At 40.4% G+C, this 25,800-nt stretch overlaps 3 protein-coding genes across 6 annotated transcripts in view; 2 read left to right on the forward strand and 1 right to left on the reverse strand.

Moving 5' to 3' along the window:
* LOC117428897 (paired amphipathic helix protein Sin3b-like) overlaps positions 1-11,272 on the forward strand; it is a 32,529-nt gene extending 21,257 nt beyond the window's left edge. Inside the window, exons 11-19 of the mRNA XM_059014032.1 lie at positions 1,417-1,655; positions 2,132-2,315; positions 3,001-3,604; positions 5,412-5,581; positions 7,639-7,812; positions 8,306-8,398; positions 9,487-9,581; positions 9,764-9,962; positions 10,496-11,272. Coding sequence (XP_058870015.1) covers positions 1,417-1,655; positions 2,132-2,315; positions 3,001-3,604; positions 5,412-5,581; positions 7,639-7,812; positions 8,306-8,398; positions 9,487-9,581; positions 9,764-9,962; positions 10,496-10,726 — 1,989 coding nt within the window. The 3' untranslated portion in view covers positions 10,727-11,272. The remainder of the gene's footprint in view (positions 1-1,416; positions 1,656-2,131; positions 2,316-3,000; positions 3,605-5,411; positions 5,582-7,638; positions 7,813-8,305; positions 8,399-9,486; positions 9,582-9,763; positions 9,963-10,495) is intronic.
* A 2,013-nt stretch (positions 11,273-13,285) lies between these two features.
* On the forward strand, positions 13,286-17,143 carry LOC117401241 (ubiquitin-ribosomal protein eL40 fusion protein). Of its 3 annotated transcripts, none has more exons than XM_059014204.1 (5): positions 13,286-13,433; positions 14,416-14,536; positions 15,207-15,293; positions 16,212-16,314; positions 16,980-17,143. In XM_059014204.1, exons 1-5 carry the CDS (start codon positions 13,380-13,382, stop codon positions 17,071-17,073), a joined length of 459 nt encoding a protein of 152 aa, XP_058870187.1. In that variant the 5' UTR covers positions 13,286-13,379; the 3' UTR covers positions 17,074-17,143. The 3 variants fall into 3 exon arrangements, with proteins under 3 accessions (XP_058870187.1, XP_034767950.2, XP_058870186.1); XM_034912059.2 differs by having other exon boundaries at positions 13,331-13,433; positions 14,419-14,536; XM_059014203.1 differs by having other exon boundaries at positions 13,365-13,454.
* A 430-nt stretch (positions 17,144-17,573) lies between these two features.
* Positions 17,574-25,800, reverse strand: part of LOC131721068 (homer protein homolog 3-like) — a 57,486-nt gene continuing 49,259 nt past the window's right edge. For both annotated transcript variants that reach the window (XM_059014202.1, XM_059014201.1), the window contains one exon: positions 17,574-25,207. In XM_059014202.1, coding sequence (XP_058870185.1) covers positions 25,022-25,207 — 186 coding nt within the window. In that variant the 3' untranslated portion in view covers positions 17,574-25,021. The remainder of the gene's footprint in view (positions 25,208-25,800) is intronic.

Below are 25,800 nucleotides of genomic sequence, written 5' to 3' on the forward strand. Positions count from 1 at the left end.
GCAAAGTGTTTAACAGCGTGCAGGTGCAGGTGCAGGTGATCAGTAAACAGACAGACGATTATAATCCAGGTGCAGTGTTGTTTTAATGGTTTGTAATCCGATTGCCTAATGGCATAACAGTAAATAATAAACAATGTTAACAGGCAATACAGCAGCATGTCCCGTTCTTATTCACCCACACGTAACACAAACACAAGTCCACGGTGAGAGCTCGAGTGCTCGTAGTGAATATACAGTCCTAAATGAAACAAAGTGCAGTGATGTTGTCCAGGTTGGTGCTGGCCTTTGGTGACAGCGCCGGATCGTGTTAGCTGTCTAAACAATAACAAACAGTATTTTCAGACAAGACAAAACAAACACAACACTCACGATATATTTCATAACACTGGTCCTTCCGGGTCGTTCCGTAACCATAACTGAAGGAACAGATCAGGTCGCTTCGACCCCTACTTATACCGTCACTCGTGACCCCTTGGTAAACAATTGCAGCCACTCCTCCAATCCGCGGCTGCCACATCATTTCCCTTCCGGGTCGATGAGTTAATGCACTGAAGCTCCGCCCCCTTTCTAAATGACCCACTTCCTTTTAACCCTAGGAATGAAGTGTCAGGCCAGGGTGCTCTGTTCCCGTTACTTAGCGCCCTCACAGGTCGGGAGGGAGATTTACCACCAAGAATCATTGTCTTTCTGTCACAGGGGTATACGGAGCCTCTGTCGATATGGAGATTGGGATATCCGGGGGGTGTGGCACACTTACATGTTCCAAATTTCTGGAAAATGTAGTTAAATTGTGATGCAATTCATTTTAATGTACTTTACCATGAAACCTCATTTGCTTATCTGATGACATCTAGGTCTTAAAAACCACTATTCAGTTTTCATGAAACTATTCATTGCCCTTTCTCCTATATTCTCTATACATGCTGTTGATATACATTGTCGTCATTTCAGTTTTTCTGTTGTACTGAAGGCTCTGATTTTGAATTCACAGCTCCGGTAGGATGTTGGTCACTAACACCCTTTATATCACTCTTTGTCTGCTTGCTAAAATCTATTTCAAACCAATTCTGCAAAACTGTGAGGTTCAAAGAACCATGCCGAACACTGACGCACACAGAGCTCTTTTTCATTGACATTTAACTTGAGTAATTTGAAGAGACCTGTGTTTCAAACTGTGTTTTTATGAAGAAAAATACAGCTTGATTCAAACTGTGCTAGTGTTATTTAAAGAAGCCAGCAGTCTAGAACAGCTTAATAAATGTATTTCATTTTTTACAGATGCTTTGTTATAATAGGGCCTGTAATCGCAATAATGCCTGGTGAATACAGACCGGTTTGGTATAATTAGCAAGCAGGTCCCAGTTTAGAAGGATGTTCTTGCTAGCAGAGTGATAAAGTCAGTTTCTTCTCCCTCAGCTGGATGTGGTGTTAGAGACCAATCTAGCCACGATCCGTGTTTTGGAAAGTGTTCAGAAGAAACTGTCCCGCCTGTCCCCAGAGGACCAGGAGAAGTTCCGCTTGGACGAGTGTCTGGGCGGGACGTCCGAGGGGATCCACCGCAGAGCCGTGTACCGGATCTACGGGGACAAGGCCTCGGAGATCATAGAGGGGCTGAAGAAGAACCCGGCCAACGCAGTGCCTGTGGTACTGAAGAGGTGAATTCACACACTGGAGACCATTCCCTTCAGGGGTATGGGGAAAGGAATTGTAGCTAACAGAATAAGATACCCATTTCTGTTAGTTTGCATAGGGCTGCCATGTGATATATGGTTTTATGTTGTAACAAACATGTTTTCATTTTAAACAGACATCTGGTACTACACTAGTCTCTCACTTGTCTTGCCTTCCTGTTAGTGCAGCACTTCCTGGGTCATTTCACCCCAGCAGTGTCTTCCGGGTCACGTTACTGGATCAAGGCATGTCAATCAAAACAGGAAGCAGCTTGTTGGTTATTGACAGGAAGCAGAACATTGTATAAAAAGTGAATCTAAACAAGAAGAATACATTAGTTAAGATAACAAGACCAAGTCACTCTTTTAAGATATGTTGCTTTTAAGTATGCGTGTTCAGTACAAACAGTTTGAATATGAATGGATTGGTTACACCAGAGTCTCTTGTGTTTGTGTTTCAGATTGAAAGCGAAGGAGGAGGAGTGGCGAGAGGCTCAGCAGGGCTTTAATAAGATCTGGCGTGAGCAGTACGAGAAAGCGTACCTCAAATCCCTAGACCACCAGGGAGTCAATTTCAAACAGAACGACATCAAGGCTCTCCGCTCAAAAAGTTTACTCAATGAAATTGAAAGCGTGTATGACGAGGTAGGGCTTTCTGATGAACTTACCTTTTTAAATGTCATGTATGTTGAAACATCTGTTCTATAAGAATTACACACAGCTTAGGTCCCTTCAGCCAATGTGAGCACAAATAAATGAATGTATTGAGCAGCAACAGCACAAACTAGGCAATCCTACCCTCAACCATGCAGTTATATTGCTGAAAGTGTAAAGCCATGCAGTTCTACAGCCCCGGATAAACTCTGCGTCACAGTTCAATTAGACACTGTGTGCAATAGTTCAATTCAAATGCTCTTCTAATGCTGTCTTAATGTAAATATTCCCTCGGTAACAAGAACCTGCTAATTTATAATTCACGCTATCGTGAATCTGAATGCCTTAGGGCTGTATATGTTTATTCTTTGCATTTTTTGTGTATTTCACTAACAAACATTTCCATACAACATGAGAGATCCAATAATATATGCAGAGGCAGAGAAAGACGTTTGTTTATAAGTGGTATCGGCAGGCATTTCCACATCATTGCAGCATCTGCATTGTGCACTGATGGTGGGCTTCTTCTGTTTAACAGAACATCCTTGAAAATTAATCTGAACCAAGATCCACTCCTCCTTTTAAAGCATAGCAGGAACCCATTTTTATTTGAAAATAAGCAATATAATTGAATACGTCTTGTTTAATAATAAAATAAAGATTGTTTTTTGTTCAGCGGCAGGAGCAGAGCGCGGAGGAGGGCAGCCAGGCCAGCAGCGAGCCGCACATGGTCTATCTGTACGAGGACAAGCAGATCCTGGAGGACGCGGCTGCCCTGATCATCTATCATGTGAAGCGCCAGCCCACCATCCAGAAAGAAGACAAGGACCACATCAAGAGAATCCTGCAGCACTTCGTCCCCGACCTCTTCTTCTCCAAGCGGGGCGAGCTCAGCGAGTCGGAGGACTCCACCGACGAGGAGCTTGAGAGCCAGGACCCGGCCCGGGGGCCCGAGCTGAACGGAGAGCCCAGGAGGAGGCGCTGCGGCTCCCCTCGCAGCACCAGCGCCTTCGGGGGGGAGAAGCTGGACCTGCGAGACAGCGAGGCCGAGCATCAGAAAAACATGGATGGCGTCTACAATCTAATCTTCATGAACAACAACTGGTACTTCTTCCTGCGGCTGCACCAGATCCTGTGCTCGCGGCTGCTCCGGGTGTACCAGCAGGCGGAGAGGCAGCTCCTGCAGCACCGGGCCGACAAGGAGAGGGAGAAGGAGCTGGCAGATGGGCGCAAGGAGAAGATCAGCGACCTGGCCATGGAGCTGAGGCTCAAGCAGCCAAGTGAGTGCCTTTTGGAGCTTTCTCCTTTGTTTCAGGAGTGTAAGCCATGATTATTACAGGCTGCTAAGGATTGTTTACCAGCAACGTGGATACAGTGGAGGCGTCCGTACGTACGCCACACTTCACCCACTGCTTGTTATCACCACATTGAAAAGACCCGGCTAGAATATAATGGAAGTCAATGGGGACAAGCTCCTGGTAGCACTCTGCTTAATATTACATAATTAGTCATGCAACTGATTTCCACCCCACTTCATATCACTTCAAATAAAAGAATCCTATTAGAAGTGTTACATGCTGCTGTATTGAAATGTTCCAAGAAATAGTCTGGTTGCACAATATATCATACAGAACACTGCCGTGTTTCCAGCTGGCATTACTGTATGTCTTTAATCTTTACAATGGCTTACACAGTCCTGTAGACAGACTGGATATTGAAAATGTTCATTTACAAAAACTGTAATCAACAAAATACCCAGCACTATAGAATATGGTGGAAATGTAGTTAGCCGTCTGAATTGGGTCAAACAGACAGCAAGTACTTCACCCTGTCGTTCTGCTTTCATTCATCTGTCCCAGTGATTTTCAACCTTTTTAAAAACGGTACCCCTTCTGTCTGGAGGTTTCAGCTCAAGTGCCCCTTCACAATTCCCTCTCTACTGAATGATACCACAGTTTCAATAAAAGACAGAATAATCTGATTAACAGATTCATTTTGCTCCCCGTTTTATTTTAATATATAATTTGGCACAGCAGTTTGGGACTGACAAACTGCTGGTTTAGGACAGAATACCAAACAGTAATTCTTCAAACTTTGAATGAAGTCTTTGGATGCACAGAATCAAGGAGACTCTCTTTGGTAACTGTTAATCACCTGTGTTCGCTTTCTATTCAGCAAAGTTATTATAAATAATCTGAAACAGTCTGCACTGTAATCCCGTTACCATTTACTTCCCATCTCAGCATAACTGTGTGTGACATTTAACATGTTTACAACATCAAAAACATTAACCTCAAGATAAAACTACAATAACTAACAATGATAAACGTTTCAGTAAAGCCAACATAAAAATGATCCGCTTTGCACTTTCTGTAGACTCTCTTGTATTTTCTTCCTTCGTTTTTTCTTTTGCAAGTAGAAATGTATCTATTTTTGATCTGGATGTACTCTATCAAACACCGAAAACAAATTCAACCAGCCACTATTGCTGTTAATAAAATGCAGCCGCCCCTAATATCAGAGTGGAAACTGGAAATAGTGGAAATAATTTAGAAACTATAGTCAGGCACCGTGGTTTAGAGACAGTATATAATACTTTAAAAAAATAAATACATTTTAAAAATCAATTCAAGTTCATTATTTTCTTATTACTTTCATTTTTATTTTTGCATTTCTGAGTCGTCCTGCGTACCCCCAATTGAAAACCCCTGGTCTGTCCCATTACTTATTGGAGAGGTGTTTCATGGTTTAATAAGTGTATTCGTATGGATGTACATTTAAAATATAAAGCTTCTCATTTATGTAGTAATATTCTAATAAAGATACTGTGTGTGTGTTTGTGTGTGTCTGTGTGTGTGTGTGTGTCTCTCTCTGTGTGTGTCTCTGTGTGTGTGTGCGTCTCTCTCTCTCTCTGTCTTTGTGTGTGTGTGTGTGTCTCTCTCTCTCTCTGTGTGTGTGTCTGTGTGTCTCTCTCTCTGTGTGTGTGTGTGTGTGTGTCTCTCTCTCTCTCTCTGTGTCTTTGTGTGTGTGTGTCTCTTGTGTGTGTGTCTCTCTCTCTGTGTGTGTGTGCCCTTGCTGCTGTGCTAGGTGAGGTGGAGCTGGAGGAGTACTACCCTGCCTTCCTGCACATGGTGCGCAGCCTGCTCGATGGGAATCTCGACTCCATGCAGTATGAAGACACTCTGCGGGAGATGTTCACCATCCACGCCTACGTGGGGTTCACCATCGATAAGCTTATACACAACATCATACGCCAGGTAAAGAACTGCGCAGGAGCTGCTCTGCACAACACCGGGGGGGAATGGGTCTTAAAATACTACACATGTAACACCCTAACCCTTTGCAGACTGAAAATCCTACCCTTTTGAGATGCGACTGACATGACTTTAAGGCTTATCATCGACAGTATACAGTATTATATCTTTCAAAACAGCTGAGGCTCTAAAGATTATTAAGAAAATAGCGTTTTCGCTCTATGGTGAAATATACCCTACGATTACCTAGTTCACTTCAGTTCAATTTTTAGAAATGTCCTCGTTATCAGTGGTAGCCACATCCCTCGGGATCAGAAAGATTGCTATAAACGCCGTGTGATTTTGATTTCACACCAGATAGTTTGATGAGTGCACAGGCTTGTCTGCTTCAGATTCTTTACTAGAATCAGTGTGAAGAAGTCCGTCATCCGAGAGACCCGTCATCCCATCAACATCTTCTGGAAACAAATAAGTAAATAAATAATCAGTTTTGCGGGATCAGTAAGCATTCTTGGTTATGTAAAGCAATGCAGTATGCTCTCCAGTAATGCCTGCGTGTTGAAGCCATGGTATACTGTAATCACAACCATAGACACTGAAGAAAAACAACACACCTGTCACCATACTGTATGCAACGATCTAACTCAATAGCAGTTCTGATGCGCCGTCTACAAAGTGTAACAGAACCCCCTGCAGTGTTCACTTGGAACACATCGCTTTCCTTTGCAGTATTTGCTGTTGTCCATATTGCAGAAGGGTTTTTTAAAGTTTAGTTTTTTCATAAACATATTCTTGATTTTAATCTTGGTAGATTAACAGGGAATTTTCTGCTTTTATTTGGAAACATTTGCCAGGAGAGAGATTTTTCTTCTAAACCTTTCCGTGTATCCAGAACACACTCCCTCCTGCAACAGTGCTGGTGATTGAAATGAGTGGTGTGTTGAGGGAGCAGAAACACTGCGTTATTGCGGGAGGCAGCGTGATCTGGAGATGCTTAGCCTTTTATTCTTTTCTGCCGAACATTCACTAGTAAGTATTGAGAAATGTATTGTGCAGTTGATCAAAGTTTGGCAATATGTTTAAAAAAAAATAGAACTCAGATCAATACGCTCAACTGGTTTGAAATCCAGAGATGTGCTGGCCAACCAATCAGACATTTGATCTTATTTTGCATCATACTAGTAGCCCATCAGGACCTTTATGAGTTTCATTACCTGGATGTCGTGAAGCGTATTGTAACATTCATGTGTCGTTACACCCTTAGTTATGGACTTGATCAGCAGCATGTCCAGGGAGGTTTATTCTGCATTCCAGCACTTGTAAATCCTAGCTGTGCCAGGTTAAAACACAATAGGAAATACATCATATAGTTTTGAACCCGCAACTGCACTTAAATCATCTGCTGCACTGAACTCCACGCAGGTACCTCTGCACTGAATTCCACACAGGTACCGCTGCACTGAATTCCACACAGGTACCGCTGCACTGAACTCCACACAGGTACCGCTGCACTGAACTCCACACAGGTACCGCTGCACTGAACTCCACACAGGTACCGCTGCACTGAACTCCACACAGGTACCGCTGCACTGAACTCCACACAGGTACCGCTGCACTGAACTCCACACAGGTACCTCTGCACTGAACTCCACACAGGTACCGCTGCACTGAGCTCCACACAGGTACCGCTGCACTGAGCTCCACACAGGTACCGCTGCACTGAGCTCCACACAGGTACCGCTGCACTGAGCTCCACACAGGTACCGCTGCACTGAGCTCCACGCAGGTACCGCTGCACTGAACTCCACGCAGGTACCGCTGCACTGAACTCCACGCAGGTACCGCTGCACTGAGCTCCACACAGGTACCGCTGCACTGAGCTCCACACAGGTACCGCTGCACTGAACTCCACACAGGTACCTCTGCACTGAACTCCACACAGGTACCGCTGCACTGAACTCCACACAGGTACCGCTGCACTGAACTCCGCACAGGTACCTCTGCACTGAGCTCCACACAGGCACTTCTGCAGTTGTAAAGTAATGAATGTCTCCCTGCAGCTGCAGCACTTGGTGAGCGATGACGTGTGCCTGCAGGTGGTCGAGCTGTATCTGAGTGAGCGGAGGCGAGGGGCGGCCGGGGGAAGCCTCACGTCCCAGTGTGTGCGCGCCGGCTGGGAGACCAGCTACCAGTGGAAAGCAGAGCGCACCATGGCAGATGAGAACTGCTTCAAGGTGTGTGTTCAATATACCAAACCCCATCCAATCACAGAAACATTATACATAATACACTTCAGGTAAGACTGCGGAAATGTGGGTTGTAAAACATATCCCTCTAACGGAACCAAATTGGAAGAATTCCTTATTAGTGAACTTTATTAAGTATACAAATATTATGTTTTAAAATAAAAGTATACATTTATCAATGTATGAATTTTGGCATGTTCCATAAACAATATCAAATAGAAATACTAAAACAACTTAATAAATTCAAGGACAAACTTTTTAAAAGATATTGAAAAAGACTTTGATCTAGTTGTAACGTTTGTCATTGACTGTATTGAGTTTTAGTATTTCTAAATTCAGCACTATTAAGTGTTTAACTATGGCTGACCATGGAAAATACAAAAGAATGAGAATGCTTATTATTTTTACAATAAGTGTATTGTGAATGCAGCTCCGCCCCCTGTAGCAAGCTATAACTGAAATGACAGCGTTTCTGTCACAGGTGATGTTTATGCAGAGTAAAGGCCAGGTAACCATGACGATTGAACTGCTCGACACCGAGGAGTCCCAGACAGACGACCCTCTTGATGTGCAGGTAAAGGAGTCGGCTGTTCAGTGTTCCCAGATACTGAGGATGCCTTGTACGCTTTCACCTAGAAATACCAAAAGAAAGATCATTCAGTGACCCGAGAATGCCTTGTACACTTTCACCTAGAAATACCAAAAGAAAGATCATTCAGTGACCCGAGAATGCCTTGTACACTTTCACCTAGAAATACCAAAAGAAAGATGATTCAGTGACCCGTGAACTCAGTCTTTCAATGCCTTCGATGTTGAAATGAGTTTTGATTCCCATGAAATGGCACCATTAGGAGATCCTTCCCACTTTCCCAGCTGGGGTCAGAGTCCACATCACCCAGTGACAGAATGTCAATCAAACCTCTAACCTGCTGTAGACATTGAGAAAGTAGTCGAAACATTTGTCACTGAATTTATAGTTTCTTTTAGTGTTTCTGTTGTAGACATTGAGAAAGAATTCTAGTCTTGTCATTGAATTTATTAAGTAAACAGTAGGCAATACACAATGATATTTCCATGATGTATCTTATCAAAGAGGTATGTACCGTGATACATGATGCAAGACCATAGCACAACATAATTCACTGTTCTAATGATATTGCTGCACCCTTAAAGAAGCAGCCGTGTGTTCTAATGATATCACTGCACCCCTAAAGAAGCAGCCGTGTGTTCTAATGATATCGCTGCACCCCTAAAGAAGCAGCCGTGTGTTCTAATGATATCGCTGCACCCTTAAAGAAGCAGCCGTGTGTTCTAATGATATCGCTGCACCCCTAAAGAAGCAGCCGTGTGTTCTAATGATATCGCTGCACCCCTAAAGAAGCAGCCGTGTGTTCTAATGATATCGCTGCACCCCTAAAGAAGCAGCCGTGTGTTCTAATGATATAGCTGCACCCCTAAAGAAGCAGCCGTGTGTTCTAATGATATCGCTGCACCCCTAAAGAAGCAGCCGTGTGTTCTAATGATATCACTGCACCCCTAAAGAAGCAGCCGTGTGTTCTAATGATATCGCTGCACCCCTAAAGAAGCAGCCGTGTGTTCTAATCATATCGCTGCACCCCTAAAGAAGCAGCCGTGTGTTCTAATGCGGTCTTCTTTTCTCAGCACTTAGCAAGTTACATGGAGCAGTATGTGGGTGCCGAGGCAGCCCAGTGTCACCACACGGAAGGATTCTACTTCAAACCTGTCTTTCTACCAAGGTAGGGCACCTCATACAAACCAATCTCCAGACACCTCTGTGCTAGGAATTTCTCAAAGCTGTCACTTCTACACTCCCAAGCCTCATATCTGAGACCGTTTGACTTGATATTGAGATTGGGTTTTGAAGCACGTACCTACTTACAGCAGTGCGTGTAAATAACATGCTTTTTTTTTGTTTCAGAAATCTTCGGAAGTTCAGGAAGTGGCAGATCAAACAGATCACTGCGATGAAGAACAGAAGGGCCTGGCGGCTGGGTCTGGGGGTGGAGAGTGCCAGCAATCTGGACTGCAGGTTCAAACTGAACACACACAAAATGGTGTTCGTTATGAACTCGGAGGACTACATGTACAGGCGAGGAGCCCTGGTGAAAGCCAGGAAGGTGAGCTTCTTAATATTCACACGCAAAACTTATTAAAATATCTTGTGTCCAGTTCTTAAAATTCATTTTGAATTTAAATAAATACTACCGTGCCAAATGGCCAGATAACCCATTCGGACACTCCCATTAAGACCACATTTTGTGGGTCTTTATTAAAGTTTGATTAAACTTGGTATTAACTTTATTTAGCATAAGTTTTATATTCTGGGGATATTTCAATTCAAACAGCTGAATGCAATTACAATATTGACTTTGCTAGTTCATTTCTAGTATACACTCAAATATGGCTGTTGCTGCTGCTTTGAAATTGAAGCGTTTATTAATCAACCACCAGTTTCTGATGTTGACTATTTGGTGCCAGTATGGACCAGCACATGTATTGTGATAGATATGGAACCGCGATACACACGTGGTATTGTGACATTAGTATTACACCCCTCCACTCCATGAAGTTTCACAGAGTATGCTGTTTATATAAGAAGTGTATAAAGCCGTCGGTGTGTTGCTGACACGCTGCCCTGCTCCTCTCTCAGTCCCAGTACGTGGTTGCTCAGACCCAGCACCAGCGTTTCGGAGAGTGGCATCAGAAGTGGCTGTCCCAGAACGTGACCGGCGAGATGGACACCGTGGTACAGGACTGGTTAATGGGGGAAGAGGAAGAGGAAATGGTTCCATGCAAAACCACGCGTGAGACCGTGCACGTCAATGGAATCCCAGTACACAGATACCAGGTGGACTACAGCAAGCAGCCCCCTTCACCCTGACCAGCGCCGGCTGAACCGACCCGTCTGAAAAACTATATGGACTCTCAGTATTGCAAAGCAGAACAATGGAATTGGTCACACCGAGTGCATATCTCCTTTTTAAGTATAAATGTAGTTTTTAGCTCTCACAAGAGTATTTTGTTTATATTTGTATATGTTTATACTGGTAAGATGAGTACAATCCATGTCTGTTTTGTACAGTATACTCTTAATTCAAGCATCTATACAGCATCCTTGCAAACCTAATGAAATATATCGGATCTATTGTCAGGAAGCAACCGCCTTCTAAAACATACACATTTTGTTACTGTTTAGATTGTTTTGTCTGTGCATTGTAAATGATTAAGGGTTAATTGAATTTTTTTACAGCTCCTGCGTTGCCTCCCTGTTTATGTATTATATCTCAGAAAGGTAATCTTGCTATTCCTTTACTGAAGTTTCTTGTAATATTTTTTTTTTCCATATTAAAATCAGTGTTTGAACCGAATGTAAAGCATTTCCCTTTAAGTAGAAAAATGATCATGAAATAAATCTTCATTTTCACAAGTTCTTTGTTAATATTTACTACTGTATATTCAATATGATTTAAAAGATATGACCTGTTGTACTGAGAAGCTGACTTTGCCTTTTTTTTTGTATTTTAAAGCAAACCAAATAATTTCATAAATGTCGTCTCATGCATTTGTAGTCACTGTACAAGTTTCAAATGTGCAGTTTTGAAAGAAACACGTTACAGCAAATATGTGTTTACATTTTAAAACACCTGGCACTACACTGCGTTAAAGAAAGTTCTGAGTTGGCTTGCCTTGACTTCCAGGAAGTCTATTGATTCTTCACTTCCTAGTGCAGCAGTGTCTTCGGGGTCATCTTATTGGCTGCAGAGCATCACAGTCATCATGGGAAGCACCCTGAAGGGGTGGGAACAATTTCATTCTTCAGATGAAATGACCCAAGAAGTCAAAACAGATTTCTTTAACCTAGTGTATTACCAGGTATCATGTTTTACAAAAAAAAAAAAAAACTTATTTTTTCAAAACTACATATTTGAGACTTGCATAGTGAATGGATGTGCACGGCAAGGAAAATGACTAGAACTATTTTGTTAGATTCAATCACAAGCCCCTTCTCAAATCTCTGCAGATGATTTTGTTAGATACAATCACAAGCCCCTTCTCAAGTCTCTGCACTTAGCAGCACCGAGACATTTTCTTTCCGATTATGCAAGTTGCATAAAAATAGGTTTATTAATAAGCAAAAATAACCATACAAGCAGTCTACATATCCAGCATTTAAATGAAAAATGTGCATTTTTGCTGGCTTTTAAAAATGACACAAAAAAGGTCCTGCATTCACACAACCTTTTTGGTTTGTTTGTTTTTCTGATAACGTTTTGTTCACTAAATTGTTCTGTGGCAAATCTGTGACAAGAAGTAGTTCTTTACATACACATAAAGCAAGGTTTTGTGGAGATTCACCAAACAAACAGAAATATTATTGAGGTCCTACTATTCTATACGTTGTGAAACAAAGCCAGCAACACGTTTGTATTCTGTGTGACACATCCCAACATTACCAAACTCGTAGTTTTGAAGATTATGAGCCATATCTGTTCACCGGACTGTTTTAAAGGGAAAAACTAAATGAAAGTCTTGCGTATTGCACACGACCTTGTTCTGTGTATAATTCTTCATAAGTAAATAAGTCAGAGACGGCTCAAACACTCACCCATGATCTGAAGCGTCACAGTCTTCAATAGTGTTCACGATAAAGTAGAAAAACAGATTTGGAGAACAGCATCGGTAGTAATACAAGGTAAGTGTTAACCTGCGCATAATAATAATAATATTGTTATTATTTATTTCATAGCAGACACCCTTATCCAGGGTGACTTTCAATTGTTACAAGATATCACATTATTTGTTACATACAATTACCCATTTATACAGTTGGGTTTTTACTGGAGCAATCTAGGTAAAGTACTTTGCTCAATGGTACAGCTGCAATGCCCCCCACCTGGGATTGAACCCATGACCCTCCGGTCAAGAGGCCAGAGCCCTAACCACTACTCCACACTGCTTAATAATAATAATAATAATAATAATAATAATAATAATAATAATAATAATAATAATGTTGCACTTTACAATACTTTTAAAAAGTGAATAAACAAATCAAAGAAGAATTGGTAAAGAAACTCAATTGAGAATGCAGTAAGTTGTATATATAAATGTATAACAATAAAATAATTTGGTTGAAAATGTCATTTTAGCTACATATACTACTATTGTCCAGCTGTCTTGTGACAGCTTCAAATCGGACTGCTGTTAATGGTACTATCTCCAGCATGTCCAATAGGAATGCATGGCCGGGGTCATGTATTTATTTCCACTCTTTCTGGATCGTTTCCATGTCTTGTGTGGTGTGGATTGACATTCAGAGACTCGCCTCGCTCTCTCCAGTGTGGATGCAGCTTTAGGCTCAGAACCTTTTCTTTACAGTGTGGCTGCCCAAATGAAATACATAAGACTGGAAGCCCCTTGAACCCTGGACTTGAAGTTGACACGACCTGCTGCACGCTCGCTACTGACTGTGCAAAAGCCAAGAGCGCAACTAGCCAATGAGAGGCGCTAGCGGGCGGGACTGAGATAAATGTATGTTTCCGTTTCCGTCATTCCTCCCTTTCCCTTCTGGCTTGGCAGTCGACCGGGTGTGTATCTCCACTCTGCTGGTTTGCACAAAGAACTTGTTATAAAAGTGTAGCGCCGGTTGAAATAAAATTAGCACGTTATTGTGATAATACGGTGGTGTTCTTTTTGAATGCAGAAATATAGCCTTCTAGTGTTATAATTGAGTATAACAGACATTGTGTGTTGAGGCGTGCTTGAGAGGCCTACCATGTGAGCCGGGATATCACCCCGAAATAAGAACCGAGGCTGCAGGGCCTGCGCCGGGCACGAATCTGGATGTTTTACATTTAAACCATTTATTTCACATAATATAAAAACTAATAAAACACAAAGATACAAACTTAACGTGTAGAGACTACTAATACTGCTGTATGTGACAGTGTTAAATGAAACTTTTTCTTAATTTTCTTAATCGTTTCTGTAATGTTTCTTGTTTTTATTTTTGACTTTGTCTGCAGTAGTGCCGTGTTCATGCAATTACACGTCTCGGGCGAGACGGTTTTGGTACCGAAATTAAACCGGGATGCGTTTTTATTTCCCCAATAATGATTGCTTTTGGTTTGTTCCAAGTTAACTGAAAGAAAAAAACGTGGATGTATCTGGTAAAAACAATTCTTAAATGGATGACGACTTTACCAATAATAAAGAAATAGCTTGTATGCGTGGTTAACTTCAATCTTCCAGAATGGGTCTCCCTGTCTAACGGAATGTGATCGATTTTAACTGGATCTTAATTTATTTTCCAACCAAAAGTAGTTTTGTGCTTGTGGGCGGATTAATTCTGATAGTTGTCCTGCATCTTTGAGCCTCATTCTTAATCGCCTATTCGGTTACTAATACAGACTATTTAGTAGAGATGTTCGCGTTATCATGTCACCAGGCACATTATTCAATGTAGTTGGAGGTGACAGGCTGGTGCATGTCTAGAGGGGTAGACAGACGATAGTGGGATCCATTTTATTTTCTACATGTTCTTTAACTAAAACCTCTTTCTTTTTCCAGCAGCCCGCTGTTGCCAAGATGCAGATCTTTGTGAAAACCCTAACGGGTAAAACTATCACCCTCGAGGTTGAGCCCAGTGATACTATTGAGAATGTGAAGGCCAAGATCCAGGATAAGGAAGGTACAGAACTGCGTGCAGTTATAACAATATCTACAACTTGTCATGAACACCAATATGACGGTGGATATTATAACCAGTAGAGTTTTTACTGGCACTGTGGTGGCAGATTTCACTGCTGCCAGGATGTAGCTGCACAAAATGCATTCTTAATATAACCACCCATTTCCCTTTCTTCAGTTCTGATATTAAACTACAGTGTGTCTTTGGGGTTAGTCTCTGGCAGTAAAATATGTACTGGTAATAAACCCTAAAGGCAGCTGCTAGTAGATTTTCTGCTCACAAATGAACTTTAGTTGTCTATCTGACACATGTAATTCTTTAATTGAGGGAGCTGACAAATGTATTGCAATAAAGAAAGGTCTTGGGAGGAAAATAACCCTGAAATGCTTTTAAATTATTGTTGCAATGAAGAACAGAACACTCCTCTGTACAGTAGAATGTGTATTTCAGATATCTTCTATGTATTGGCTTTGTTTTACGTGATATCTTTTTGCTGCAGTCATTCAACATTCTGTTTCAGGGACCAATATGAACATGGTTATTTGCCTCCAAATACATTCGAACAGTTTATGAATTTGTTACAGCACTGCTTCATTAGTGACAAGTGTGTAACTTGAATCCTGCAATGATGTGAAGCTGATGTATAACACAGTCCTCCCCTTCCTTCCAGGTATTCCCCCTGACCAGCAGCGTCTGATCTTTGCTGGCAAGCAGCTGGAAGACGGACGCACGCTGTCAGACTACAACATCCAGAAAGGTATGGCTCCACTTGCCTGTCAATAGGGTTCATCAGTCTAGTTTAGGAAGGCTGCCATCTGTTGCCAGCACAGACTTGGTACTTTCTTTTTAAACTTGGTGACTTGCCCACCAGTCACCCTCAATCCTTTATCTGCAAAAGCATGCTTTCTGCTTTCAGTGTGATAGATTTAAGTCTGTGAATTGTTAAATTGGTACAGCAATATTAATAACTATATTGGGTCGGACCCAGGTGATGGTCTAGCTCAGAGGTTAGGGCTCTCAAGGTCAGTTCCAGTCAAGTCCTGTATTAGTTAATTGACCCATAGTCTTATGTTAACTAACTTAGGTCCTGGTTGGAATTATCGGCACTGAAATTGATTTTGATGGCCAGAGTTGGAAACCACTGGTTTAGCTTATAACAACTTTGGACAAACTCTTGCATTCTCGTAAATCTCATGCACTCTCGTAAAAAAACAATTTTACTGTTTGCACAAAACTTGTGGCAATTCCATGAGTCTAATGGTAAAGTGAAAACATCAAATCTTACGAATTCCAAGAAAGTGCGTGATCATAATGATTCCAATATTTAAAATTCATTAAATTTCCTTCGTTAAAAAAGGTTCTTTGGGTGCATAAAGACAATTTTAAAATGTCTGCAATAAATTAAATGTCTTGTGTGATTTTATTCAAACTACAAATGTGTCTCCGATCTACACCTTTGCTGCCCACTTTCACTTGAGCTTAGTTGGGTCTGAAGAATCCTGTAAATTAGTTTTGAACTAGATCCGAGAGGGGCGGATACTGTTGCCTCTTGACTATACAGGTGTTGGGATCACTTTTTCATAAATGGCCCAATTACTTGAAGATCCTTTCCAAGCGTTTCCTGCACTGGCTCTCTGAGGGTACTGACGGGTGGTCTTTGCTTTTGCTTGTGTAGAATCCACCCTGCATCTGGTCCTGCGTCTGCGGGGAGGCATCATTGAGCCTTCTCTTCGTATGCTGGCTCAGAAGTACAACTGCGACAAAATGATCTGCCGCAAGTGAGTATTCATATAGCTACTCCTTTCCTCACAGGGCAAGGTAGCATCAATAAGACTAAAAGGCATGTAGACAAAACACTTGCTTCGGGGGTTGAGTTGGTCAACCAGGGAATCCTATTGGATTGCATCAACCGCTGAAAATATCATCCAGTTGATCTTGGTAAAGGTTGATTAACCCTGTATTTAATACATTTTACCTTGAAATCTATGATTGAATGTAAAGTTATGAATTGATGTAGTGTATATACATTATGGATAGAATAGTTGCCTCCTGAATAGGTGTCTGTGCGCCCCAGCTGATATAGTTTGTATATTTGAGTGTTTTTGACTCCAGTAGTTGCCATTTGAACTTCATTATGTAAGAACTAAATTTTTACCATTTTAATTAGAAATAGTGTTAATTATAGTGCTCTCTTGTTATGTCACATTATGATAATTCACAGCTTAGGGTAATTCATGGTTAGGCTATGTCTTTCTAAATGGTCCTGTTACTTGTATAAGGGCCCTTCACTAATTCACTTTAAATTTCAATATTTCATGATTTTTTGATGCCAAGTCAGATAGTGAAATAGAGCCGTGTAATGTGTCAGTCCTGGTCAAGCTGTTTGCACTGCCTCCAGTACAGTGGAGCCCTGACTGTCTCTGTGTGTGTGTGTGTGTTCTAGGTGCTACGCCCGTCTTCACCCTCGTGCAGTGAACTGCCGCAAGAAGAAGTGCGGACACACCAACAACCTGCGCCCCAAGAAGAAGCTGAAGTAAACTGGAGACCCCGGGACTACCAGCTCTCACTGTCCACAAAGCTGTTTCAAATAAAAGGATTTCAAAAACAGATGCCTTGTGAACTTTAATTTGAATTGAACACGATTTCTTAAAATATCTTTGCTAATGCAGGGTATAGCCAATCGAGCCATACACATGTCAAACTACAATTTTAAGGAAACTGTTTGTCCAATTGATGAAACTTCATTGGACAGTCTTTAGTAAGATATCAGACTCTTGATTAGAACTGGGATATTTAAAATAACACAAAGTCCTTTCTAGTTCTTTTTAATACTTGTGTGATTTCTACAGCTGTGGTGTGGGTTTGTCATTGAGAAGTATGTATTTGTTTATGAAGAAGGTGTACATCTGTTTTACAGTTAACCATCTAAAACACTTTTGCAGAGTTGATTATCAAAATTGAGAATATTTTAAAGTAACTGGATTTTAAACCCCTACTTTAATCTGTAGACCACAGAGATATCTAAATATTATCCCACAAATGGTAAGTAGCAGTCCTGTCCCGTGTGTTCCACAATACAGTGCATTTTTAAATGTATTCCTCGTTGCAGATACTTTCCAGATTAGAAAGTATTTTTGAATGCATCCCTGGTTGGTATTTGAAAGTAATCTGGGATTTAAAAATTGAAGATGCTTTTGAATTTTTTAAAATTTGTAGTGTTGTATTATAGCTAGTAATTCTGTATCATTTCCCTTAGGGGCAGCAGTACAGCAGAAAGCATGTATATTACTTGTATTTACAAGGGTAGCTCATGACATGTATTACCCGTAGTCTGATTAATAGGACCTGGTTGGGGAAGGGATGTTCTTGCTAATACTGTATTGGATGGTCTTTGCCTAAATTTGATAATTCATTGATATAATTGTTTATTTTAGTATTTCTAAATTCCATAATAGGATATTGAACCTATGTGTGAGCTTTCTGATGCTTATAATAAAAGGAGACAAAGCGAGAGAAGTACGTTCTTTATTTTCCGCAAACATTAGAAATCTTAAAATATATTTACTAATTTACTGAACCTTAAATGTTACAGAATTGCATTCAATAGTGTTAAGAAACTACAAATTGCAGACTAGAAATAGAACATTGAGCAGCGCGGTTCAAGTTTGAAAACATACAAAAGAAACTGGCAGTATATGTTATCAACCTTAGAAAAGAAACATACATTTCAAACCATAACACTATTGATGTAGTTTAATACTTTATTGGCAATCTGGATTAAATATATTTCTAAACAGACCAATACTGCTTTTAAATACACATTTCTTCAATACATTCTTATTTACTCATCTTAACAAGCTGTAAATTAAAGTTAATTAAAAATACAAGTTTGAAACTATACGTCCAGTTTTCACAGATTTACCACGTGTAACTTGTACCTGACGCCTTTCATATACGTTATCCACCTTTTCCAGTCTCTGTTTTTATGCATGGAAGTGCTACAAAATATGAAATATTTGTTCCCAACTGCGAATGCCCAGTAGCTGTAAGTAATTTTCATTCATTTCAGTCTTTACCTCAACCCTTTGATTCTACTTGTTTGAGGTAGCGCATGTAAACCAATGACTATAAAAAGTGGCACCAAAAATATCCATACACTTACCCTTCACCTTAAAACAGTATTTTAGTTGTGTGTAAAAAATCCATACGTATGTGACACTTCACATGTTTCCATACAGCTGGAGAAGCGCTTATTGTCTTGAAACTTGGTATTAAAATGAATTAGTGCAAGTTATTGATAATATCAGATTCTGGGGATACACTTATGAAATTAGGGTTAAACATTTCATTGCCAATTGTTATTCTATTCTTTATGAAACAGGACTTTTAAATACTCTGTCCTGATTGGTCAAAAGCTGTTTTTTAAAATAATTCAACTTAGCTGTACCAAGATGATAGTTTTTCTGCCCACCTTTTCATGAAAACATGTATAGATATTAAACTTGTAAGTGCAAATTTAATTGGACAGGCTGGTTTCACAGACCCTGATTAGCACTCATCATGGACTTTGCCTTATTATTGAAAACCAGTCTATGAAACCTTCTGTGAAAATCAAGTGTTTCTTTAAAAGAAACAATGCCTACTCTTGTGCTCATTGTGCACTTGTGAATAACAAAATACCTTTCCATTTTAAATAAACATGCTCAGTAATATAGAGGGTCCAGATATCCCATATGAAAATGCAGCTTTGTAAGTATAGAAAAAGCTACCCCTCCCTTATCTCCATGACAGAAAGAACTGCCCCTCTTGAAGGCGTGATATCCACTCTTGTAAAAGCCATTTTATTATAATAAATCAATATTTGCACAAATAACCCTTTTCTTGTACTGGTCCTCGTTTGTTTTTTTGCAGATAGAACACAACAATATAGAATTAAAAGGGCTACTGTATCAGAAACATTCTCTGCCCCCATTCCATCTGCATTGCATGAAGATTTTTTAGTGGAGATATTTCATATGCAGCATTATAGACAAGGCCCTTTTTTGGTTTTTATTTCATATAAAATTTTCTGGGAATTTATCAATGTTTATTTAAAAAAAAAAAAAAAAAAAAATTCATATGAATTAAAAACCAGTGAGAATAATGAACCTCCCAGTCCTTCAGGTACATATTGGGGGTAATACTCTGGGATGGTGAGAATACAAGGGCCTTAATTACAGATCATATTTTAAACTGCTGCTTTCTGTACCCAGTCACATGGTCCCACTGCAGTAAGAACAGCCACTGGAGTGAATCTGACCGGCAATCACAAGCCAAACAGCTAGTGAGAGGGAAGACATGGTTATTGATGGATGCATTTTTTGAATATTGATTACACTTGAAGATCCTTTAAAAGTTTCCCACAGTAAAAGCATTGTAAAGAATAGCAAAGTATGGTAAAGGATATTAATAAACATGGCAAACCAGGGTAAACTATGGCAAACGCATGGTATTACAGTACCATTTGAAAAACATGGCAAAACTGCAAAGATACTGTGGTAAACTTTAAGGAATCTGACCATTTATTGAACATTTGAATTGAAAAAAAGTAGCTTTATGATGTGGACTAGACGTTCGCGCGAGGGAGACCTGAACTGAACTACATTTTAACTGAACAGAACACAGAACAGCAGCATGTAACTCCATTCTGAACCAAAATAAAGTTAGCAATAGTCAACTGAGCCTATTACTAAAAATAATTAGCATTGCACAACTATTAGCTGATTATAAAAAGCAAAAAACTACTGCAGATATATTATCCAGCTAATACTGAAAATAACCCCTGAAACAGACCCTGATTAGCACGAATCTCAGACTCCCTTACCTAAAGTAACATTGGATTGGCCAATACTAGTGCTAAATCGAGCTACTAGTGTCTTAGACACTTCACCTGGTGGGATGTTCCATGTATTTCAAACTCTGTGTAAAAAGTGATTCCTACCTTCTGTTCTAAACTAAGCTTCCATGCCCTCTCTGAAGTACAGTAGTGACATGGGTTCACTGTCTAAACCACTTATGATTTTCTTAACATCGAGTCCCTCTTCCAGGCTGAAGATTGAATTATTTGAACGTGTTCTCATAGCTCAGTCCATTGAGTCCTGGGATCAGCCTCGTCACCCTTCTCTGTACATTCAAGTGCAATGATGTCTTTCTTGTAGTGTTAGTCTGTGAGGAGGGGCTTTCACCAAGCTCAGGAGCAGCTCTTCAGTTCTCATTGCTGCAATATAGATATAGAAGCTAGGCCAGATCAGCCAACAGAGCTAGAGAGCCCGAGCCCTAACCCTAACCCACTTTAACAACAACAGTCATGACTCCATAATGTAAGATAAAAAACCTACTTACGAAAAATAAAAATGCCAGGTTTGGTTAATTTAAGTCCTAAATACACAAGAGACTCCCACATGCAGTACGTGATATTGGTTTTGTCAAAGTCCCCTTTTTAAACGATGTGTGTATAATGAAGCTGAGAAAGTACTGAAAATATCCACATACATCCTTTTAAACAAATGTATTCTTAAACGTTTCGGAAATTGAACTACAAATCCTAAAGTAATTCTAACAGGCAATTTCCTATCTGATTACAACACGATTCAGAGATTTCCTAACAGAGAGTGCACTTAATAACTCCACAGGGGTTTCTTATAGGGATCGGACTGCAGTACCTTGAATATGAGGAGACAAAAGCATAGCAATCTATACAACTGTGCTTTCCGCTTTTACGAATACCGGTTAATTCTGTTTAATAACAAAGTTTCTTACACTTCAGACTAAATAAATACACATGGGACTAAACCCTTCAAAATAAACATTCTAGATTACAAATGTAGATTTTTTTTTTTAAAAATCAGCTTCCAGTTTCATTAAAAAGAGACAACACAAGACATCATACTCTTACAGCGCAATAGCGCATGCAAAGCATTCTGAATGACATCTTTGGTAAATGTAAATCAATACTGTATAGCAATACAAGTTCTACCTATAATTAAATATACACCAAAACTAGCCTTGTGCTTCGCCTTATGCACTTTTAGAGAGCTCTTGAATCTACACTAAAAGGAATACGACATTAACAATCCAGGTGTCAGTTTTAAATTAACATTGTCATCTACAAAAACGTTCTCATTAAGAAGTTGCTTAGACACAAGTTATTGGAAAAGAATACAACGCATGCAATTGAAAGAGCATCGGAGAATAAACTAGTGAAAGAGGCGGGCGGATTCAGTGGTTTAGATATGAGGCCATTTAAAGACCTTTATCAGATAGCAGATAGCAGTAAGCAATGTGCTTTCATTCCCCCAATGCTGTGCATTTAGTGTTGAGTGTTATTAACAGGAGTGCTAACCAAGACTTTACATTGTATTTCACTTTCATACTTTTGGTACAGTAAAGCCTGTCTAATCCAGCATCATTTGTATAATCCAGCACAATTTCCAAATCCCACTGTGCTGGATTACAGAGGTGCTGTGAAATCTAATACTGCACCTAAAAAAAAAAGATATAAAATGACAAATGTCAACCCTTTAAAGTCTATTACAGTGCATACAGTAGAAATACTGTCCTGGTGTACAGCGTCATTCTAGGATTGCATTCGTTTTCATTTTACTGTCTCTTTTACTGTGGAATCAAGGATACAATTGCAGCTGCTTTCTTGGGACGCCTAGGGAGAGGTAAAAATATCCCAAATAAGTGGCTGTCCCAATTAAACGAGAGGCATTTGAGACCACCTTAGTCGCACTTTTTTGTTTGTAAATGAAAAGAAAAACATGGAATTTGCATCACATTATGATTAAATGTTATATATAATTCCTAAACAAAATGAAAATCGCCCTTTTTTATTTCAACTCGAAATGAAAAAGAATGAAATCCCATCATACGCCAACTTTCTTTGCCGCAGCAGCCTGAGACTCCAGCTCCTTCAAGTTCAACGTGGTTTACGCAAGTCACAGTGTAATCACGGACTCGCTGCACTGTGCTAGGCAAACCTGTCGCTATGAAAAGCGAGCTCCGTTCACATTTGAAAATACTGTATCCCAATTAAAACAATATAAATAGCATTGGGAAGAACCGTCTCCCAGAGTTGTATCCCATTTAAGCAGAAATCCCGATTCTCAGGATCCCGATTAGGCGGTGCCGACTGTAAATATTTCCGTATTTCATTATAAAATCTAGAAAACAAAAACCACATCAGCCGATGACAGACGCTCAGTCGGATTTACACTGATTTTAGGAAGAAAGGACTTTTACAAATCATGGGGGATTCCAGAAAAGACATGTTCCGGATTGAGGGGATCACAGCCTGTCTCTGTAAAGTGCATTGTGATGGTGGTCCACTATGAAAGGTGCTATATAAAAATAAAGATATTATTCTAAAGATATTATCACACCATTCAATTCAACAGGGATTTGGTCAGGACCTAAACATGATGCTGAATTATACAGAGGGGCTGGATTCGACAGGGTTTACTGCTGTATATCTGACCTACAGATGGAAAGTTGCTGCTGCATCCTGGTACCTAATCATGTCATGGGCTGTAGGTAAAACTCACTCCAGTAGTCAAGCTGCAAATCAGACCGGGTGACCTACAGCACATTAAGGAAGCAGCTGTTTATCGAGGGAGCTCTGAAATATTTCCAATTCAATACAGGGTCTCGTGATAAAGTTAAGATACCATGGCTTCACTCATTTAAAAGACGGTATTGTAAATAATTTATACTCCTTCCTTCAACACTAACTGAGCAATGCCACCTTAATACCTGGTTATCAATAGTTAACGCCCAGTCGTTTAAACAGAAACAGAATATTAACATTTCTAACATTCTCTTTGTGTTACTTCACACTAAATTACATTTTCTTAGATTTGTTTCTAACATCCAGCGTTGTATGGTGCTATTATTCTTGGTGTAATTCCTAAAATACTGTGTCAAGGTGACCCGAGTTCAGGAGCTGCTCTTCAGTTCTTGTTGCTGGTCATAGATACCTGAGGCGCAGGCTAGATCAGCCAAAGTGTCTATAGAAGTTCAAGCCATCTTGTGATTTGCCACTTTGGATCAAGTTTCCTTTAGTTTTGCTGGTAATAAACTGCTGTGCACAAGACAGTGCTGATCTAGCCTATGTTACATATGTCTATGGCAGGTAACTAATGAAGAGCAGCTCCTGATCTCATAGTCAAAGCTCCTGAACACAGACTTCTCAACGATGAATAAAAGCACAGTATCTGAGTAAACTGCTAATCAGGATAACAGAAACATCATAAACAAGTAGAAAAGCAAACTCAGGAAATGAAATGTAAAGCTTCTTACGCAATACTAACATTTCAGCTGGAAGCCTGTGAGCACAGACACTCTAGAACAGCCAATAAGAATGCTATAAAAAGAATGAGAAGCAAAAACAAGAATTCCATCCAATTCAAGCGAGACTTCCATGTTTGTGCAATACCTGTATACATTCATTCACGTGCCATTCATGGGATTTGGTTTCCGATTCTTATTTTGTTTTTAAATGACATCCTTAACTTATTTTTAAAAAGCTCAGCAAGGTTCAGAGCAGTATCTACTAAGGACCATGACTTCTAGTTAGTACTCGACAAGGGCTTTTTGCATCATCAATGTGAGACTAAAGGTTTAGATTTATTTGATTATTAGTCTCACCATCAACACCAATGCAAGCTTCCCTTTAAATGGAAAAAAACCCCATCAGACTCACTGCATCTGATTAGGAGCAGCAACAAACTCAAACCACCCCATCAGCAGTCAGCTGGGACCCTCACACAGGTGTCAGGTGTTAAAGGCAAGACTAATAATCAAATTAGTCTCACTCTCTTACCTTTAGTCTCATATCGATAATGCAAAAAGAGTACAACTGGTCTTTAGTAGATATTGCTATGAACCTTGCTGAGCTCAAACTTAAAAATATGTTTTAAGGATGAAAAACAGAAATAAAGAAGAAACGAAAAACCATGAATGATTTGTGCATGAGAGAATTTGTTTTTTACATCCTATCCATTCTTCCTTTAGGCTAACCCTAACCCTATTAATTCTTCCTTTAGGCTACGGTAATGTTTTTAAAGCCTCGGTTTACACATTTAAGATCATTTTAAAGCCAGATTAACATCAGAGCTCCTTAACTTAGTTTAAAACAGACACACCATTATATGATCACAGAGCCCTTTATCATACATACAAACACCCCTGTGAAGGGATCTCTTAAACTTCTGAAACTGTCCTCAAATCTTAACACTGAAAAATGTAACAGCCAGTACTAGGGTTAAGCATCTAAACAGCACACTCTCGCCTTGTGAAACTACCTGTAAGAAGACTTCCCGAATGCTACGACTACCTAGTTAACGCTGCGTTCTACATTCAGTTTGAGCTAACGGATTTTGTGCTTTAGACTCCCTTGGCCTGGTCCCAGAGTGCTGTGCTTGTATCTTGCTGACACTCAGGAGTTTACTTGTGGACCAGTGTGGCCAGGCTCTGTCGCAGGTCAGTGAGGTCGAAGATCTTGACGTCCAGGATGTCGATGATCCTCTGCACCTCGTTCTCCGCTCGGCTGCGCTCGTCCAGGGAGTTTGATAGAGTCTGCTCCAGCGCGTGCACGCGCCTCTCCAGCTCTGCGTTACGAGACTCCACCTCCTGGAAACACAGAACAATGAAGCGTCGGGCCTGTGCAAATAAAACACAATTATTTTGCCCCTGATTTTCTCCCCAGTTTGTCCAAATCTAAACCTAACTGCAGCCACTCCCCACACAGGTCAGGAGGACTGAAGGTCAGTGGGTTTCCTCCAATCCCCAAGCCAGTCGCCTCTTTACACCCAGGATCTCCACAGTGTGAGCGAGCTACTGCCCCCTGGAGGACCAGCGCTGCATATTAATGGATTATTGATCGCTATGGCACTTACTTTGTGCACCTCAATAAAACATTCATTGAACATTCAGTGCTCTATGTGGAACCTCACATCTCCCCTATATATTATATTACCAGCACATGCATGCTTTCAGCTGTATTTGACATCTTTCGTGTCTACAGAAACCTAAGTGCCAGGTTTCAGCAGCCTTCCTCATTCCATCCATGTGCCTTTTTAACTCTGCCAGACCCTTGAAAAGGGACATGGATTTAAATGGATTGATGAAGGCTATTCACTGCAGGCATGTAGGGCTCTCCAGGCAAGCTCAAAGGCAGGTAAAAGGCAGAGCTAGAGAAAAATGCTAACTCTATACGAGAGTGG

This window comes from Acipenser ruthenus, chromosome 47 (genome assembly GCF_902713425.1).
Source record: "Acipenser ruthenus chromosome 47, fAciRut3.2 maternal haplotype, whole genome shotgun sequence".
Taxonomy (NCBI): domain Eukaryota; kingdom Metazoa; phylum Chordata; class Actinopteri; order Acipenseriformes; family Acipenseridae; genus Acipenser; species Acipenser ruthenus.

What these genes read in the sequence shown, in the direction of transcription:
- LOC117401241 (XM_059014203.1), top strand. Translation starts at nt 13,380, where the DNA reads ATGTTTCCGTTTCCGTCATTCCTCCCTTTCCCTTCTGGCTTGGCAGTC. An exon ending in TGTGTATCTCCACTCTGCTG is followed by an intron (nt 13,455 to 14,415) that starts GTTTGCACAAAG and finishes TTCTTTTTCCAG; the next exon opens with CAGCCCGCTGTTGCCAAGAT. An exon ending in GACAAAATGATCTGCCGCAA is followed by an intron (nt 16,315 to 16,979) that starts GTGAGTATTCAT and finishes TGTGTGTTCTAG; the next exon opens with GTGCTACGCCCGTCTTCACC.